Consider the following 19,169-nt stretch of genomic DNA (forward strand, 5'->3'; position numbering starts at 1 on the left):
AAGGTCCTCTCTATTTCATTTATTCGTGTTTGTGTTTTGAACATTGAACCATTGTAAAATTCTGGCTGAATCACACCTGAATATCCATCCTCTCATTAACTGTTACTGCTTTGAAAATTCAGCACTGGTGTGGGGGCCATCCTGTCATTCAACCACATTGGGTACCAGACACTTAAAGGCAGGAAACGGATTACAGTGTGATGCAAATACCATGATATTCAAACTCCACTGCTGTGTTGGGAGGCCGCTTCTGCACAGTGCTCAGACAATCACCAGAAACAGTTGGCTAAGTCTGACTATGGCAATACAGGATGCTGGCTGAGAAACTGACGCAGAGACCTGGAGCAGTTGTGTGTGTTACATCATATGCAGGTAGGCCAAAGGGTATCACTCCTTGGATAAAAACATGACAATGGCACTTCTAAAATTCTTTCTTGTAAATCAGGGACCAGCATACTTTTTCTGTAAGAGGCCAGATTTTTCCTATTTTCAGCTATGCTGGCCATGTGGTTTCTTCTGGGGCTATTTAACCCTGTGGTCGAAACATGGCAGCAGCCAGAGACACAGGTGAACAGATGGGCAGTGCTGTGTGCCAATAAAACTTTATTTACAAAAGCAGGTAGCTGAATCTGGCCCATGGGCAGTAGTTTGCTGACCCATTTTTAGATTTCTGTTCATATCAAAGAAAATCTTAAAGGGGACCTGAGAAAATCCTCAAGTGCTGAGCAGGCAGGGGTATTCTCAAAGACTGTAAGACCTACTGAAGTCCATGTGTAGTTTAAATTTTGGCCTGGCTTGTAAAAAAAAAAGGTCCTCAGGAATGATCACCCCAGCTAAGACAAACAGAGTCTGAAGATAGATTGGCTTAAAAGGTGTGATAAACCATAATGGAAAATATGAAAAATGAATGTATCTACATGTACAACTGAATCACTTTACAGCAGAAATTAATGCAACACTGTAAATCTGTACTTCCATCAAATTTTTAAAAAAGAAAAAGGTGATGATAGAATGTGCCTTAAAAATAACTGGACCCTACTGGGTGGTTAGGAAGGAATTCCATAAAGGCACAGCCATCACTGAAGATGAAGCTGTGTTATACTTACCTTCTCCCAGTGAGGAAGATCAGGTCACAGCCATTGAAAAGACTGGCCTTATAATGGCGAGATCCATCGTGTTCCATGGATGGATCCATGTGTGGGTCGCTCCCACCCCGACCCACACATACGCAGAGCAGGGTCTTGCCATCTGGTGTTAGGTCCAACCCCCTGCCTCCACAGGGAACAAATTCCACTTGTGCCATGGATATGTTTCTCAAGGAAACTATGACCTACTCTGTCTAGGTTCAAAGATTTTGCTTTAATGAGGATAGATTAGTTCACAGAAGAAATTAATCATTTACTTGGCTAAAGAATTCAATGCATTGTAAGATCTGTATACCTAAGAGTTCGGCAAACGACAGCCTGCAGGCCATATTGAGCCCACTGCCTGTGTCTTTCAATAAAGTTTTAATGAAGCGTGGCCAGGCCATGCTTTTCTACCAGAGTTGAACACCTGTGACCAAGATCATCTGACCTGCACAGCCCAGAACAGTTACTATTTGGCACATTACAGAAAAAGTTTACCAACCTCTTGTACATAATTTAACAACATCTGATCAATGATTGCATGTCTAGAAGTACAAGATTACCTGTCCATATGAAATGAATACATTATCTTTAGTAAAACCAACAAGGTACAAATAAGAACCCTCAAAGATCCATTCTACAGAATTAACCTCAATGTATGTATTGGGTTGGCCAAAAAGTTCATTTGGGTTTCCTATACGCTGTTACAGGTTTTTTCCAGTATGTATTCGTTTTCCCCCTTATTCCCACAGACATTTCCTTCTCTACCAGCAGAACCCTTGAGAAATTAGCTTATGTTTAAGAGTATGTGTCTTAAGGACAGATATGTGGAGTAAAATTAAGTTACTTGACTACTAAAATCACAGACTGGGTTAAATGAGGGTTCTTCTTAAAATGTATTTCCTATAGATTGGCTGGCAACCCTAAAGCATGATGTGATGTTGACATACTCCAATCGACTTTCTTCTGGGAGGTCTTATGCAAACAAATACCATATTATATAGCATAATATTTCTAGACCAAAAAGATGTGGAGAAAGAAGAGGAGGATAAAATAAAACACATGTGGGCAGAGAGAGAGAGCGGGAGATGAGTGTTACAAGATGCATGTACGCATGGCCCGGTTCACTCTTCATCGTTGGGACCATCCTGGACACAGTGGGAGTTTCCCATCACCCCTGGCATCTAACCACTCGACACCAGTAACACCCAGCTATAACAACCAGAAATGACTCCAGATGTGGCTTAGTGTTCTTCTGGGGACCACAATCACTTCTTATTGAGAATCACAGACCTAGAAGCTACCTGAAGAAAGACTTAGTAATTTGAGATTCTGCTATTGGGGCGGGAAGATCCCCTGCAGGAAGAAATGGCAAGCCACTCCAGTATTCTTGCCTGGGAAGTCCCATGGACAGAGGAGCCTGGCAGGCTACAGTTCATGGGGTCACAAAGATTCGGACATGACTTGAGTGTGCACACACACACACACATATATGGAAAAGAAGACCGTTGGCAATTTACAGAGTCCTAGCTCTGTGCCAGGCTTGGAATAGAGGATTAGATGGAAAAACCCTGACTCCATGCTGGCTCTTTGCTTGCTGTCTCAGGTTGTAAGCAATGCCTGGGACAGAGAAAAGGGAAATGAAGGGGGCCAGGGGCAGCTGGAAGGAGAGCAGGTTAGAGATGATAGTTCTGCTGAGTTCATGGCACATACTGTTCGTCTTCAACTTCCCAGGCTCACTGCTGCGGCTGCCTGCCTGGTTGATGGCCTTGACAATGAAGATGTACTTGGTGCCGCTTTGCAGCCCGTGGACCGTGTAGTGGTTCTGCTTGATGTTGGGCACGATCATCCAGCTATCGGCCGAGTTGCACAGACCTGCAAAGCCAAGCAGATGTGGTGAGTCCTTTGGAGCAAGCATGGGGCAAATCTGTATATTAAGGTTGTGGAATTTTCAGTTATTGGGATCAGCAATGAAAAGCTTTGTGACTTCTTCAGGTGCCCACCAATCAACTTGAGTGCTCAGTGTCTGCCTACAATAAGGACAGCAACCTATATTTATTACTATATATTCTCACCATGTGCTCTAAGTGGAAAGACCAACTAAGATGACTGTTTTGCAAATTCTGTTCCACGTGGATGGGAGCAGTAGTATCTTAAGTGCCATGCCTGGTCATGTGTTACTAGGTGCTGTGGGATGGAAAGAAAGCAAGTGACCACACATCCCTCCCCCTGACTTGCATCATGATGACTGTTCAGTCTTGGATCTCATCAATTTTGAGACTCACAGAGGGTAAGAACAGACCCAGATCATGTATGAGACATTGGCCTCACTAATGGAGATGTAGGAGGTTCTATTTTTTTGCTTCTCTTTCTCCACCCCACCCAGGATCTGTATCTAAGTGACTCTGTGGCTACTCCTTCTAAAGAGATGGGATATGTTGTCTTTTACCTCATGGCTTTGGATTTGGCTATGTGACCTGCTCTGGCCAAGAGAACGAGGCTGCAGTGACAACACACCAGTGGCAAGAGGAGACATCACAAGCCCTTGAGAGTCTGTGGCCCTCTTGGGCCTCTACCATGGGGAGAATATTCTGGATAGTCTGCTCATCCCAGTGGGAGCAGAGACACAAGGACCAGCTCAATGGCCCAGCCAGTTCAGGACTGAGACCAGTAGAGACTGGCCAACACCAGCCCAACTTTGGACAGGAGAGCTAAGAAAATGATTATGGGGCTTGTCTGTGGCCCAGTACTGGTGTGGTTGTAATTGATTCAGGACATGTGTTCCTACAAGAACCCTGGAGCCATGTGGCACCCAAAGGCAACTCAGGGCCCAGTGGGGCTCTGACAAAAGCATCTCCAGGGGCTGTGACCAGCTGCATCCCCAGTATGGCTTGTTCCAGAGCAGAGCAGGGCCAGTGCTCTGGCTGCACGCTGCAGGATGTGGTTTGAGGAGCAGTTTGCGGATTTACGATGCTGGGAAGAACATGAGGAAAAAGGAAGCCGTTTTGTTGTGCAGCTGTGGCTGATGCTGAAAACATCTCTTTGGTACTGGGCCCGACTCTCGTCTCTCCCCTCTCCACCCATCAATCTCCACTCTAATCAAACCTTTGCCCAGCCCCCTGGTGACTGGGCTGTCATGGCTGTTTCCTGACTCTGGTGAATTTCCTTCGCTAATTCTCAGTAGAAGGCCGAGCCCTTCCACTTCCTGAGGGGCTTCTCAACTTGCCACCCCTCCTTCCCTTTCAGGGGATTTGCAAGTCAAAGGGTTAGTTCTTTTGATCTTGAGGCAATTTACACCTTAACCATACTTCATCTTACCTCTGAGTTTCTAATGAAATGTACAAGGAAATCACAAATGCATATCCATACCAACCCACAAGTATCAGCATAGCAGTTCAAGATGTTCACACCCCAACAGCTGTCTCTGAATCCTACTAAATACCATCTCCAAGTTTTCAGTTCGGCATTGTTCATGAATCTCACCGAAGAACTTAAAAATTATGAAAAATTATGTTAATTATGAAAATTCACCTCCCTAAGATATGTGTCTGGGGTACACAGTATTTTCAGCCACACTTCAATGAGTCTTTAAATAAATAAACATACATGTTCACATATATGAGAAACCTTGTGAATTTTCTCCCACTCTTTTCATTTCCAGATCTCACAGAGTTGCCATAAAGCAAGGAAGTAATGTGAGGCTCAGACAAGAGGATGAGGGTGGTGTGTCGGTGTTTGGAGATGTACTAGAATAACTAAGGCCCCATTCACCCCTCACCCCCAGCATCCCCCTCATTCTCATACCACTCCTCACCTCACCTGTATAAGGCCCAGGTACACATCCACACATAGCTTAATAACTTGGGACTCTCCCACTTACATATCTCTCTCGATTCTTTTTCATTTTCCCTTTTCCCTGAACATAGAGGTAACAAACTCAACACTTTAGGCAAGTGTCACAACCAAACAGCAGATGTTGATCCAACCAAAGAAGGGTCATTTTGAATTCTGAACTCTGGGCCCTAAGAAGCCTCTAACTCACCTTTGGATTCTGAGCTCTGGGCCCTAAAAAGCCAATAACTCACTTTAGATATTTAATAATACTACTACAATACTAAAAAAAACAACAGACAGAAAACAAACTTGAACAAATTAGGAAGTTGGGATTAACTCAGACATACACACACACTACTATATATAAAATAGGTAATCAACAAGGACCTATTATAGAGCACAGGGAACTCTACTCAATAGTTTACAATACCGTGTAAGGGAAAAGAATCTGAAAAAAATATGTATAGCTGAATCACTGTGCTGTTCACCTGAAACTAACACAAATTGTAGATCAACTATACTTTAATAAAAATTAAAAAATGAAAGAATGAGCTTTTCTGTTCTAGGATAACCCACTCATATTCCTGGACCTTTGTCAATAGCAGTCTGGCATGCAAGTGAACAATTACAGCATTCACTAGAATCAAATGAGAATCCTATCATTGTTGGTGCATTTACACTGTTCCTGTTTAATTGCATATGTCACAGCAAAATGACTATTGTGGTCAAAGAAAGCAAATGTAAAAATGTTTCAATAAACTTTACATCACTGTATAACCCCGATGCCGGGGTTTCATGTGGTGGGGGAATGCTTTCAGCAACATTGTAAAGCAGATGTCTGAAATTGCGGCAAACTGCAACTTGGCTTACAGTCCGAAGTCTTAACCTAAAACAAAAAGACTGAATCCTTCAGAAACCCTTTCCAAACTAAAAAGGGACCCTGACCATCCTGAGTATTTTGAAGAGGTCACTAATTTTTTCTGTGAATATTAAAAGAACAAAATGTTTATGGAGTAGTAAAATGTGATTGGATAACTTTACCCTGGGACAGTCTGCTTTCATGAATGCTAACTCTTAAAATTTAGGCTTACCTCCATCGCCAAGGTCATAATTGAGAAGTTGATTATAAATGTCAAGAAAGCAATGTCGACCGTTCCCTGGTGGGGCCTGGAGTAAGTGGGATGCCTCAAAGTGCACCATTCTTGCGTTGCTAGTGTTGGTCAAGTGCCAGCACCACTTAACTTCTTGCATACGGCGCCAAGCACCAGACTTCTCTGCCTCGATACCCTGCTGTGTCGGGACTGATGACCAGGTTTTATTCATCACTTTATGAAACACCCGCATAACTATCCCAACTAAAACGTGTACTTCTCTCTAAAGGCATTTTCAATCATCTTTGATGGGATGCCAACACTCACCTTCTCCAGTTCAGCCTGAAGTAGTAAAACAACAGTGGAACTTGGAAGATAATTAGTTCATATGGCAACAGTCTAGTTAGGTGATTTTGTACTTTTTTTCCTCTCATTCACAATGGGTCAGAAGCATCTCCCTACATGATGGTGCTCATTACAAGATCCTAGTTATGTTTGGGATTTCAGAGCCTTGTAGAGCAACTGTCTGTCATCTTACAGTAAAACATTATGTATAAAACATTATGCAACAATGGACACCCTTTAGAGACTGCATACCAGCTTCTAACATCCTTTGTCTCTTCAACCAGATTGGAAAGAAGTGAATGCTCTCTTCCTTCTTCTGAATACAAATGGTATATGGCTAAAAACCTTCATGAATATTTTCAAAATGACTAAAATAAATTAAATACAGATAACTACTTTGCCATGAAAGCCTGAAGACATGGATCCTTTGACTTTTGCCAATAATAAAAATAGGCTGCTGGGAAAAGGTTCCAATTGAAGATTTTCAATGATGCATTAAAAATCGTTTTGGAAAAAACATGGAAACATTGTAAAATTAAATACATATCTATGTCTCAACAAGCAATTCATTAACATCTACAGTCATAAGCCTGTTCATAAAAATGAAAAATAAAAAATTAACATTGTCATTAATTTTGCATTTGAGTGTATGATTTTAATTAGGGATAGTATTTGTATAAGATTAAAAAGCTCCAGAGATAGTATCTAATTCTCCTTCACTAAAGTCAGTTGAGGGCAATTAACTAGAATTTATTATGACAAGTGAAAGAACCATGACTTAGGACAGTAAAAGTCTGCCTCATGGTACATGGAGCTACAGCCAGCTTTGGAGCATTCTTTCTCCTAATTTTCCATAGAGTTTTATACTCTTAGATCTTATCATTCAGTAGAACATCTGCAAAGGATAGCCTTTTCAACTGGCAGGAGAGACGAACAAACAACATTCAATGAAGGCCTTTCATGTGAAGACTGTGTTAAATGCTATTGTGTAGATCAGGGGTCCCCAGCCCTTGGGCCATGGACTGGTACTGGTCCATGGCCTGTTAGAAACTGGGCAACACAGCAGGAGGTGAGCAGGTTGGCTTCCACAAAAATGGTCCCTGGTGCCAAAAAGGTTAGGGACTGCTGATGTAGATGATCCTGGCAAATTGCATGAGTGGCCTTTACCATGTGACAAAAGATATGATGACAGTGAGTCTAGTCTCTATTTTTGTAGGAACAGTAACCTTGAATAACAGAATAGGAAAGACTAGACATCTCTTCAAGAAAATTAGAGATACTAAGGGAACATTTCATGCAAAGATGGGCTGGATAAAGGACAGAAATGGTATGGACCTAACAGAAGCAGAAGATATTAAGAAGAGGTGGCAGGAATACACAGAAGAACTGTACAAAAAAGATCTTCATGACCAAGATAATCATGATGGTGTGATCACTCACCTAGAGCCAGACATCCTGGAATGTGAAGTCAAGGGGGCCTTAGAAAGCATCACTATGAACAAAGCTAGTGGAGGTGATGGAATTCCAGTGGAGCTATTTCAAATCCTGAAAGGTGATGCTGTGAAAGTGCTGCACTCAATTTGCCAGCAAATTTGGAAAACTCAGCAGTGGCCACAGGACTGGAAAAGGTCAGTTTTCATTCCAGTGCCAAAGAAAGGCAATGCCGAAGAATGCTCAAACTACCACACAATTGCACTCATCTCACACGCTAGTAAAGTAATGCTCAAAATTCTCCAAGCCAGGCTTCAGCAATGTGTGAACCTTGAACTTCCAGATGTTCAAGCTGCTTTTAGAAAAGGCAGAGGAACCCGAGATCAAATTGCCAACACCCGCTGGATCATGGAAAAAGCAAGAGAGTTCCAGAAAAACATCTATTTCTGCTTTATTGACTATGCCAAAGCCTTTGACTGTGTGGATCACAAATAAACTGTGGAAAATTCTGAAAGAGATGGGAATACCAGACCACCTGACCTGCCTCTTGAGAAACCTGTATGCAGGTCAGGAAGCAACAGTTAAAACTGGACATGGAACAACAGACTGGTTCCAAATAGGAAAGGAGTACGTCAAGGCTGTATATTATCACCCTGCTTATTTAACTTACATGCAGAGCACATCATGAGAAATGCTGGACTGGAAGAAATACAAGCTGGAATCAAGATTGCTGGGAGAAATATCAATAACCTCAGATATGCAGATGACACCACCCTTATGGCAGAAAGTGAAGAGGAACTCAAAAGCCTCTTGATGAAAGTGCAAGTGGAGAGTGAAAAAGTTGGCTTAAAGCTCAACATTCAGAAAACGAAGATCATGGCATCCAGTCCCATCACTTCATGGGAAATAGATGGGGAAACAGTGGTAACACTGTCAGACTTTATTTTTTGGGGCTCCAAAATCACTGCAGATGGTGACTGCAGCCATGAAATTAAAAGGCGCTTACTCCTTGGAAGAAAAGTTATGACCAACCTAGATAGCATATTGAAAAGCAGAGACATAACTTTGCCAACAAAGGTCCGTCTAGTCAAGGCTATGGTTTTTCCTGTGGTCATGTATGGATATGAGAGTTGGACTGTGAAGAAGGCTGAGTGCCGAAGAATTGATGCTTTTGAACTGTGGTGTTGGAGAAGACTCTTGAGAGTCCCTTGGACTACAAGGAGAGCCAACCAGTCCATTTTAAAGGAGATCGGTCCTGGGTGTTCTTTGGAAGGACTGATGCTGAAGCTGAAACTCCAGTACTTTGGCTAAATGATGCGAAGAGTTGACTCATTGGAAAAGACCCTTATGCTGGGAGGGTTGGGGGCGGGAGGAAAAGGGGATGACAGAGGATGAGATGGCTGGATGGCATCACTGATGCGATGGACGTGAGTCTGAGTGAACTCCGGGAGATGGTGATGAACAGGGAGGCCTGGCGTGCTGCCATTCATGGAGTCGCAAAGAGTTGGACACAACTGAGTGACTGAACTGAACTGAACTGAACACTGGCAAACACAGGGCTAAGACCTTTACTTTTAGTAATTCAAAGATGTGAAGCTAAAACATTACCTCTTCTTACAGATGAAGAAATAGATTCAGAAGATGTTTAACACTTTGTCCCAAATGATAGTGCTAGTGAGGTGAGGATCAAAGCTGGGATTCAAGTCCAGGTCTCCTTCAATCATAACAACTATGCGTAACAGTTAAGAAAAGAATAATCTATGGCCTAAAAACACATGAAACTATGCTCAACATCACTCGTTATTAGAGTAATACAAATCAAAACTACAGTGAGGTATCACCTCACACTGGTCAGAATGCCCATCATCAAAAAGTCTACAAATAACAAATGCTGCAGAGGATGTGGAGAAAAGGGAACCCTCCTACAATGTTGGTGGGAATGAAAATTGGTACAACCACTATGAAGACCTTTATAAAGGTTCCTTAAGAAACTAAATATAGATCTACCATATGATCCAGCAATCCCCACTCCTGGGCACATATCTGGAGAAAACCATAATTTGAAAAGATACATGCCACAGTGAATGTGGCACTATTTACAATAGTGAAGACATGGAGGCAACCTGAATGTCCATCGACAGATAAATGCACAGTGAAGATGTGGTACAGATATATGGTGGAATATTACTCAGCCATTAAAAATGAAATAATGCCATTTGCAGCAACATGGATGGACCTAGAGATGATCATACTAAGTGAAATATGTCAGACAAAGATAAGTATCATATGGTATCACTTATTCATGGAATCTAAAAAAATCCAGCATAAATGAACTTATTTATAAAACAGAAAAACACTTTGAAAACAAATTTGTGGCTATGCATGGGGAGAGGTCAGGGGAGGGATAAATTAGGAGTTTGGGATTAGCATATTTCCACTACTATATATATAATAGATAATCAACAAAGACCTACTGTGTAACATAGGGAACTAAACTCATTATTCTCTAATAATCTATATGGGACAAGAGACTGTTAAGGATAGATATGGGTACATATATAACTGAATCACTTTCCTGTACACCTGAAATTAACACAACATTGTAAATCAACTATAATACAAACATTAAAATAAAAAATAAAGTGATATAGACCCAAGGTTGATAACAACAACAAAAAATGATGAAATAACACTCAAAAAGTAAATAATACTAAATGTTTGATATAATGACTAAATCATATAATTCCACCAGAACATGCTGTTAACCCCATAAACTCCCATATATTTTTCCCCAATGGTGCTACTCCCCTCCCATCACAGAGGTAACCATCATCCTAACTTCTATAGTTTTTAGACCATGTGTACATCTCTAAACAAAATAGTTTAACTTATACATGTATAGATACTCATAGTGCATTGATACTTTTATCTCCTGATTTCTTTAACAATATGTTTGTAAGATTCGTCCATATGGTTTGCTAGAGATCAATAATTTTCAACACTATTTGGCCTATTATTTTTACTAGTATTGTACAAGTGAGTGCTACCATCTTCTTAGTCAGGAAAGACAAGCCAATAAATACTCTGTACTCTCTCCTTTTTCTTCCCTTGATATTTAAATTCAGGAATGCAATCGATCCGAAAACAGTCACCCAATAGAGAAATCAATAGGGTGTGTGATACTCACTCACAACATTGGCTTGTCCAGTGAAGATGGTGTACTGGAGCTCATAGGAAACCACACTGAATTCGTCATCGGAGGTCCAGTGAACGGTTATGGTGTCATAGGAAGCTGTGCAGAGCTCTTCTCTAATTGTGGGAGGGTTGGGAGCTGTGGGAAACAAGAAGGTCATCAGCAGAGAAGCAGACACGTTTGGGATCCCTTTCAGAGGAGTTGTCCTGATAGTCAAAGCAGGCCTTTTAAAATCTATCCATCAGAACTATTATTGTAGAGACAGTGATCCCAATCCAAAGAACATTTTGTTGGCTGGTTATCACTGTGATTTTTCCCAGGTGGTGTGACTTCAGCCAGCCAGTGTTTTTTCTCTGTGCATCATGAAAGCATGTCTATAAGAGTAAGTAAACAAGACTCTCTTATTTATGGAAGAAAACATCTTAAACAAAAAGTAACCAAGATGAACTTTTGTCATTTCACCCCCATTTTGAGGATGCAAACTTTTTCAGTGAAGAGCTAGATGGTCAATATTTTAGGCTTTGTGGGTCATATGGTCTCTGCTGTTGCTGTTCAGTTGCTAAATTGTGTCTGACTTTTTGCGACCCCATGGACTCATGCCAGGCCTCCCTGTCCCTCACTGTCTCCCGGAGTTTGCCCAAGTTCATGTCTGTTGAGTTGGTGATGCTATCCAAGCATTTCATCTTCTGCTGCCCTGGTCTCTGCTGCAACTACTCAATTCTGCCTTTGTAAAGAAAGCAGCCAGAGACCATTTGTCCACTGATAGACATGGCCAGGTTCTAGTAGAACTTTATTAACAAAAACAGGTGAAGACCAGATTTGGCATGGGAGCCAAACTTAGCCAACTTCTGAGCTCCAACATGCCACAGATTTTTATATGCAGCCACTCATCTGGAAAAATGCTGATGTTTGTTAACCCTTAACAAATCAGCCAAATAATTCTTCAAAAATTTTCTTTTGATAGATGTGTTGATGATGCCTTATGAAAATTTGTTTAGTGGGGTTCTATTTTCCTCTCATTTTTCAGTTTATAGGTGATATTTCAAATTAAGAAGATGATTACCAATCAGTCATATTTAAGAACTACATTCTCTTTCCCCAAGAAAACCAGGATTCCTTGGCGTTTGATTAAGTTATCATTGGGCAAGGCTGCTGTTTTATGTCTTGAACACATTCTGCAGCAGAGAAGTCTAAATCCTACCCAAATGATGATTTTTCAGTTGACTTCTACTGGATTGATTTCAATAACTGGTTTTATGAGATGAGTTTGTGAGCAAGAAAAAGGCTAGGCACTGAGTGCTTTGCATGGGCAATAATATTTTAGAGCAGGGGCTGGCAAACTATGGCTATGGGCCAAATCTGGCCCACTGCCTGTTTTTGTAAATAAAGTTTTATTGGAACACGGCCAGGCTCATTCCTTTACATATTGTCTCTGGCTGCCTTTGTGCAATAGCAGAGTTGAATAGTTGTGACCATATGTCCTGTAGAGCCTAAAATATTTACTGTCTGGCCCTTTACAGTCAAAGTTTGCCAAGCCCTGGTTTAAAGAATCGATTCAGGCCTGTGTTTCCATTCTTCTGTACACCAGAACCTAACTGCAAAAGAAGAAATAATCTGCACCCGACAGATGAACCATGTTTGCTTACACTGTTTAGAGAATTCTTTACTGCTTGAAACTTTGGTTAGGATGGATGACTCCTAAAGAAACCTGAGGAGGGAGGAAAGTTTATGAAAATGGCAAAATTTTAAATTTTGGTTGTTTTAGTAGTCTTCACTTTGCCACCTGAAGATACATCCAGGACAACTATTATACAAAGCCAACTAACTTTTATGTCTGCAGCATAAAGTCAGTTAACCCAGCTTAGTCCATTGGTTATTGAATTCCACGAACACTGTGGAGCACTTACATGCAGCAGGCACTGCATTAAGGTGTGCAGTAAGAAATACCACACAGCCATTAAAAAGAATGAAATAATGCCATGTGCCACGGATTTAAGAGATTATCATAGTAAGTGCCATATGTCAGATAAGAAAAAGATACCATGATATCATTTATATGTGGAATCTAAAATATGACGTAAATGAAACAATCTATGAAACAAACAGGTTCACAGACATAGAGAACAGACTTGTGGTTGCCAAGGGGTGGGAGAGGGATGGAGTGGGAGTTTGGGATCACCAGATGTAAACTATTACTTCTATTTTTTTAAAATAATTCTATTTTATTGATCTTTTTAAGTCTTTCCTACATTTTAAAAATCAATTAATTAATTTCTTTGGAGGCTAATTACTTTACAATATTGTAGTGGTTTTGCCATACATTGACATGAATCCACCACGGGTGTACACGTGTGCCCCATCCTGAACCCCCCTCCCAGCTCCCTCCCCATCCCATCCCTCTGGGTCATCCCAGTTTACCAGCCCCGAGCAGCCTGTCTCATGCATTGAACCTGGACTGGCGATCTGATTCACATATGATAATATACATGTTTCAATGCCATTCTCCTTTTAGAGTGGATAAACAACAAGGTCCTACTGTAGAGCACAGGGAAATATACTCAATATCCCGTAATAAACCATAATGGAAACGGATTTTAAAAAGAGTGGATATGCGTATGTGTAGAACTGGGTCACTTTGCAGTACACCTAAAACTAATGCAACATTGTCAATCAATTATACTTTAACAAAATACAATTTTTAAAAAAGATAACTTGAAAAAAAAGTTGTTCACTAAGATCAAAGGACTCTACAGAGCCCTTTTAAAGCGTTCTTTCTGGAATATGACTTGATATATCTGTCTCCCAAAGTATCCACGTGCAAGATGCAGTGCCATGTGCTGTGACTTGGATGATGAGATGACCTTCCACGGGGGAGGCCCAGCTGCATCATAAAACATGCTTGTTACTGTCTGTGTGGTCCCTGTTAGTGTGGGATCACCCTGCATGCATCACTGGAGAAGTATTTATTCTCCCATCATCTAAATAGTTCCTGGAATTATTTCTCTGTCAACTACTGTAGAAAGATTTGGTTCTTTTCTGTGCTGCTATATATGATTAAATATAAAGAAAAGTGTTGGAAATAGGCAGGTAGCTGGGAGACACATGGCTGTAGCTGTAATCAGAGAGGAAATGTCACCTCTCTGGCTTATTCACTTGACATACCATTTAGAGGTATGTCAGGGGGAAAAAAAAAAAATCTTGTTTTCAAAGTCAGGCAGGCTAACCCTGTTTTGATTATAAAGCCAATGGCTCTGTCCTAAAAAGTCAATATCCAATTTACCGTAAATGAGAACAGCAGCGGGTTGCCAATTTCAATATTCACGCAATTGGTCCCATAACAATTATTTTCTTGCTTCTATCATAAATAGGACACAAGCAATGGTGGGCTAATACTTCACAAACACTTCGTTTCCTGCTTACAAATGTCTGATAAACTATTTGGACTTGGCAATATCAGCCAAGCATTGTATGTTATGGCCAGGATCGATGTTATGTCTAGAAATGGTCCAAATTTGTATTGGAGGTTGACAGCTAAGAAGGCATAATAACAGGTACCCCATATGGTCTCTCGTTTGGCATAAACAGTCATTGGGATGATATATGGTGTACACATTACAAGTCAGTGCAAACTAAGGTCACAATTTCCCCTGCAGTCAGTACCTTGGCATTCACACACAGATGAGAATGGGCATACGTTTCCTGAAATGCTGTTAAACAACTATTCGGAAAGGGGGAGGACACACTCTTATCAATAAGATGCTGATTTTGTGCAGAACTGGCCACATGCCCAGCCAAACATTTTGCAGTCGTCTCTGCCCTTGGGCATGACCTTGCAACATGGATCTGGCCCATAAAGACAGAAGTAGAAATTTCCTGGATGGGTCTTTTTTACTTTTTTAAAAAAGATTTACTTATTATTTTGGCTCTATTGGGTCTTCATTGCTGCACATGGGCTTTCTCTAGTTGCAGTGAGCAGGGGCTATTCTCTATTTGCAGAGCACAGGCTTCTCATAGCAGTAGCTTCTCTTGTTGCAGAACATGGGCGCTAGGGCTCATGGGCTTCCGTAGTTGAGGCACACGGACTTAGTTGCCATGTGGCATGTGGGATTCTACAGAAGCAGGGATCGAACCCATGTCCTCTGCACTGGGAGGCAATCCTTAACCCCTGGACCACCAGGGAAGCCCTGGACTGCTCTGTCTGCTAAACAAGGTTTTGCTTTTCCTAAATAAAGACAAGACAGGCGGGTCATGGTGGAGAGGTCTGACAGAATGTGGTCCACTGGAGAAGGGAATGGCAAACCACTCCAGTATTCTTCCCTAGAGAACCCCATGAACAGTATGAAAAGGCAAAATGATAGGATACTTAAAGGGGAACTCCCCAGGTCAGTAGGTGCCCAATATGCTACAGGAGATCAGTGGAAAAATAACTCCAGAAAGATTGAAGGGATGGAGCCAAAGCAAAAACAATACCCAGTTGTGGATGTGACTAGAAGCAAGGTCCGATGCTGTCACGAGCAATATTGCATAGGTATCCCTTAGAAGAAATGGAGTAGCCATCATGGTCAACAAAAGAGTCCAAAATGCAGTACTTGGATGCAGTCTCAAAAACGACAGAATGATCTCTGTTTGTTTCCAAGGCAAACCATTCAATATCACGGTAATCCAAGTCTATGCCCCAACCAGTAACGCTGAAGAAGCTGAAGTTGAACGGTTCTATGAAGACCTACAAGACCTTTTAGAACTAACACCCAAAAAAGATATCCTTTTCATTATAGGGGACAGGAATGCAAAAGTAGGAACTCAAGAAAAACCTGGAGTAACAGGCAAATTTGGCCTTGGAATACGGAATGAAGCAGGGCAAAGAGTAATAGAATTTTACCAAGAGAATGCACTGGTCATAACAAACACCCTCTTGAAACAACATAAGAGAAGACTCTACACATGGACATCACCAGATGGTCAACACCGAAATCAGATTGATTATATTCTTTGCAGCCAAAGATGGAGAAGCTCTATACAGTTAACAAAAACAAGACCGGGAGCTGACTGTGGCTCAGATCATGAGCTCCTTATTGCCAAATTTAGACTTAAATTGAAGAAAGTAGGGAAAACCACTAGACCATTCAGGTATGACCTAAATCAAATTCCTTATGATTATACAGTGGAAGTGAGAAATAGATTTAAGGGACTAGATCTGATAGAGTGCCTGATGAACTATGGACGGAGGTTTTGTGACATTGTACAGGAGACAGGGATCAAGACCATCCCCATGGAAAAGAATTGCAAAACAGCAAAATGGCTGTCTGAGGAGGCCTTACAAATAGCTGTGAAAAGAAGAGAAGCGAAAAAAAAGGAGAAAAGGAAAGATACAACCATCTGAATGCAGAGTTCCAAAGAATAGCAAGAAGAGATAAGAAAGCCTTCCTCAGCGATCAGTGCAAAGAAATAGAGGAATACAACAGAATGGCAAAGATTAGAGACCTCTTCAAGAAAATTAGAGATACCAAGGGAATATTTCATGCAAAGATGGGCTGGATAAAGGACAGAAATGGTATGGACCTAACAGAAGCAGAAGATATTAAGAAGAGGTGGCAGGAATACACAGAAGAACTGTACAAAAAAGATCTTCACGACCAAGATAATCATGATGGTGTGATCACTCACCTAGAGCCAGACATCCTGGAATGTGAAGTCAAGGGGGCCTTAGAAAGCATCACTACGAACAAAGCTAGTGGAGGTGATGGAATTCCAGTGGAGCTATTTCAAATCCTAAAAGGTGATGCTGTGAAAGTGCTGCACTCAATTTGCCAGCAAATTTGGAAAACTCAGCAGTGGCCACAGGACTGGAAAAGGTCAGTCTTCCTTCCAATCCCAAAGAAAGGCAATGCCGAAGAATGCTCAAACTACCGCACAACTGCACTCATCTCACACGCTAGTAAAGTAATGCTCATAATTCTCCAAGCCAGGCTTTAGTAATACGTGAACCTTGAACTTCCAGATATTCAGGCTGGTTTTAGAAAAGGCAGAGGAACCAGAGATCAAATGGCCAACATCCGCTGGATCATGGAAAAAGCAAGAAAATTCCAGAAAAACATCTATTTCTGCTTTATTGACTATGCCAAAGCCTTTGACTGTGTGGATCACAATAAACTGTGGAAAATTCTGAAAGAGATGGGAATACCAGACCACCTGACCTGCCTCTTGAGAAACCTATATGCAGGTCAGGAAGCAACAGTTAGAACTGGACATGGCACAACAGACTGGTTCCAAATAGGGAAAGGAGTACGTCAAGGCTGTATATTGTCACCCTGCTTATTTAACTTATATGCAGAGTACATCATGAGAAACGCTGGGCTGGAAGAAGCACAAGCTGGAATCAAGATTGCCGGGAGAAATATCAATAACCTCAGATATGCAGATGACACCACCCTTATGGCAGAAAGTGAAGAGGAACTAAAAAGCCTCTTTTTTATTTTATTTTATTTTTAAACTTTACATAATTGTATTAGTTTTGCCAAATATCAAAATGAATCCGCCACAGGTAAAAAGCCTCTTGATGAAAGTGAAAGTGGAGAGTGAAAAAGTTGGCTTAAAGTTCAACATTCAGAAAACGAAGATCATGGCTTCCGGTCCCATCACTTCATGGGAAATAGATGGGGAAATAGTGGAAACAGTGTCAGACTTTATTTTGGGGGGCTCCAAAATCACTACAGATGGTGACTGCAGCCATGAAATTAAAAGATGCTTACTCCTTGGAAGAAAAGTTATGACCAACCTAGATAGTATATTGAAAAGCAGAGACATTACTTTGCCAACAAAGGTCCGTCTAGTCAAGGCTATGGTTTTTCCAGTGGTCATGTATGGATGCGAGAGTTGGACTGTGAAGAAAGCTGAGCGCCAAAGAATTGATGCTTTTGAACTGTGGTGTTGGAGAAGACTCTTGAGAGTCCCTTGGACTGCAAGGAGATCCAACCAGTCCATTCTGAAGGAGATCAGCCCTAGGTGTTCTTTGGAAGGACTGATGCTAAAGCTGAAACTCCAGTACTTTGGCACCTCATGTGAAGAGTTGACTCATTGGAAAAAACTCTGATACTGGGAAGGATTGGTGGCAGGAGGAAAAGGGGACGACAGAGGATGAGATGGCTGGATGGCATCACCGACTCAATGGACTTGAGTTTGAGTGAACTCTGGGAGATGAAGATGGACAGGGAGGCCTGGCGTGCTGCGATTCATGGGGTTGCAAAGAGTCAGACACGACTGAACGACTGAACTGAACTGAACTTATGTGAAATAAAGACAAACCTGGTAGACAGAACTTTTGGTCATCATTTCCCCTCTTGTCCTTTTCTTTTTGTCTGTAACTTGGGCATAATGCTTGGAGGTGGAGTCGTAATGGAATCATGTGGCAAGATGAGGATAGCAAAGCAGAAAAAGAGAGCTTGATGTCTGAGGTCATCACAGAACTGCTGTCCAGCCATGAGCGGCACACCTCTGGTATCCTGTTTTCTGTGATAGGAATCCTCTCTGAGGGGTTCAGTCATTGCTCACCTGATTTTCTCTTGTTGCAAACACACCCGTTCCCACATGATACAAGAATAAAGGAGACTTTTATTTAATAGGATGCTATCATATAAAGCATTTCAGTGCCAGAAAGGCTGACCTGAATGGTCCAGTACAGTAGTCATGAGCTCCATGTGGCTCTTGACATTGCAATTAAATTTTAATTAAAGCAAACTACAAGTAAAAACTAGTTCAGTTCAGTCACTCAGTCGTGTCCGACTCTTTGCGACCCCATGAACCGCAGCACGCCAGGCCTCCCTGTCCATCACCAACTCCTTAAGTTTATCCAAACTCATGTCCAGTAAAAACTCAGAACATGTCAAATTTTCAATAACCCTATGTGGCTAGTAGGTACTTGACTGGACAGTGCGGATGGAGACTGTTCTTACCATCTTAGAAAGTTCTATGGAATAGTGTTAGTTTAGATAAATCTCAGAGGTATATCCATGAATAGCTGAAATCCAGTTTGATTCCTTACTGGACATGCTTTCTGAGTCAATTTCTTCCTTTCTTCCTAGAAATTATATGGTTTGAAAGAACTCCCTATGATAAGATGTTTCTGGAGTGACTTGCCTCCCTTGCAAATGC

General features: G+C 41.4%; 1 protein-coding gene across 4 annotated transcripts in view; it reads right to left on the reverse strand.

Moving 5' to 3' along the window:
* Positions 1-19,169, reverse strand: part of MID1 (midline 1) — a 195,360-nt gene that overhangs the window by 11,785 nt on the left and 164,406 nt on the right. For all 4 annotated transcript variants that reach the window (XM_055565030.1, XM_055565029.1, XM_055565032.1 and 1 more), the window contains exons 7-8: positions 11,016-11,159; positions 2,841-3,002 (exon numbers count right to left, since the gene is read on the reverse strand). In XM_055565030.1, the coding sequence (XP_055421005.1) occupies positions 2,841-3,002; positions 11,016-11,159 (306 nt within the window). The remainder of the gene's footprint in view (positions 1-2,840; positions 3,003-11,015; positions 11,160-19,169) is intronic.

The sequence above is a fragment of the Bubalus kerabau genome, chromosome X (genome assembly GCF_029407905.1).
Source record: "Bubalus kerabau isolate K-KA32 ecotype Philippines breed swamp buffalo chromosome X, PCC_UOA_SB_1v2, whole genome shotgun sequence".
Classification (NCBI taxonomy): domain Eukaryota; kingdom Metazoa; phylum Chordata; class Mammalia; order Artiodactyla; family Bovidae; genus Bubalus; species Bubalus kerabau.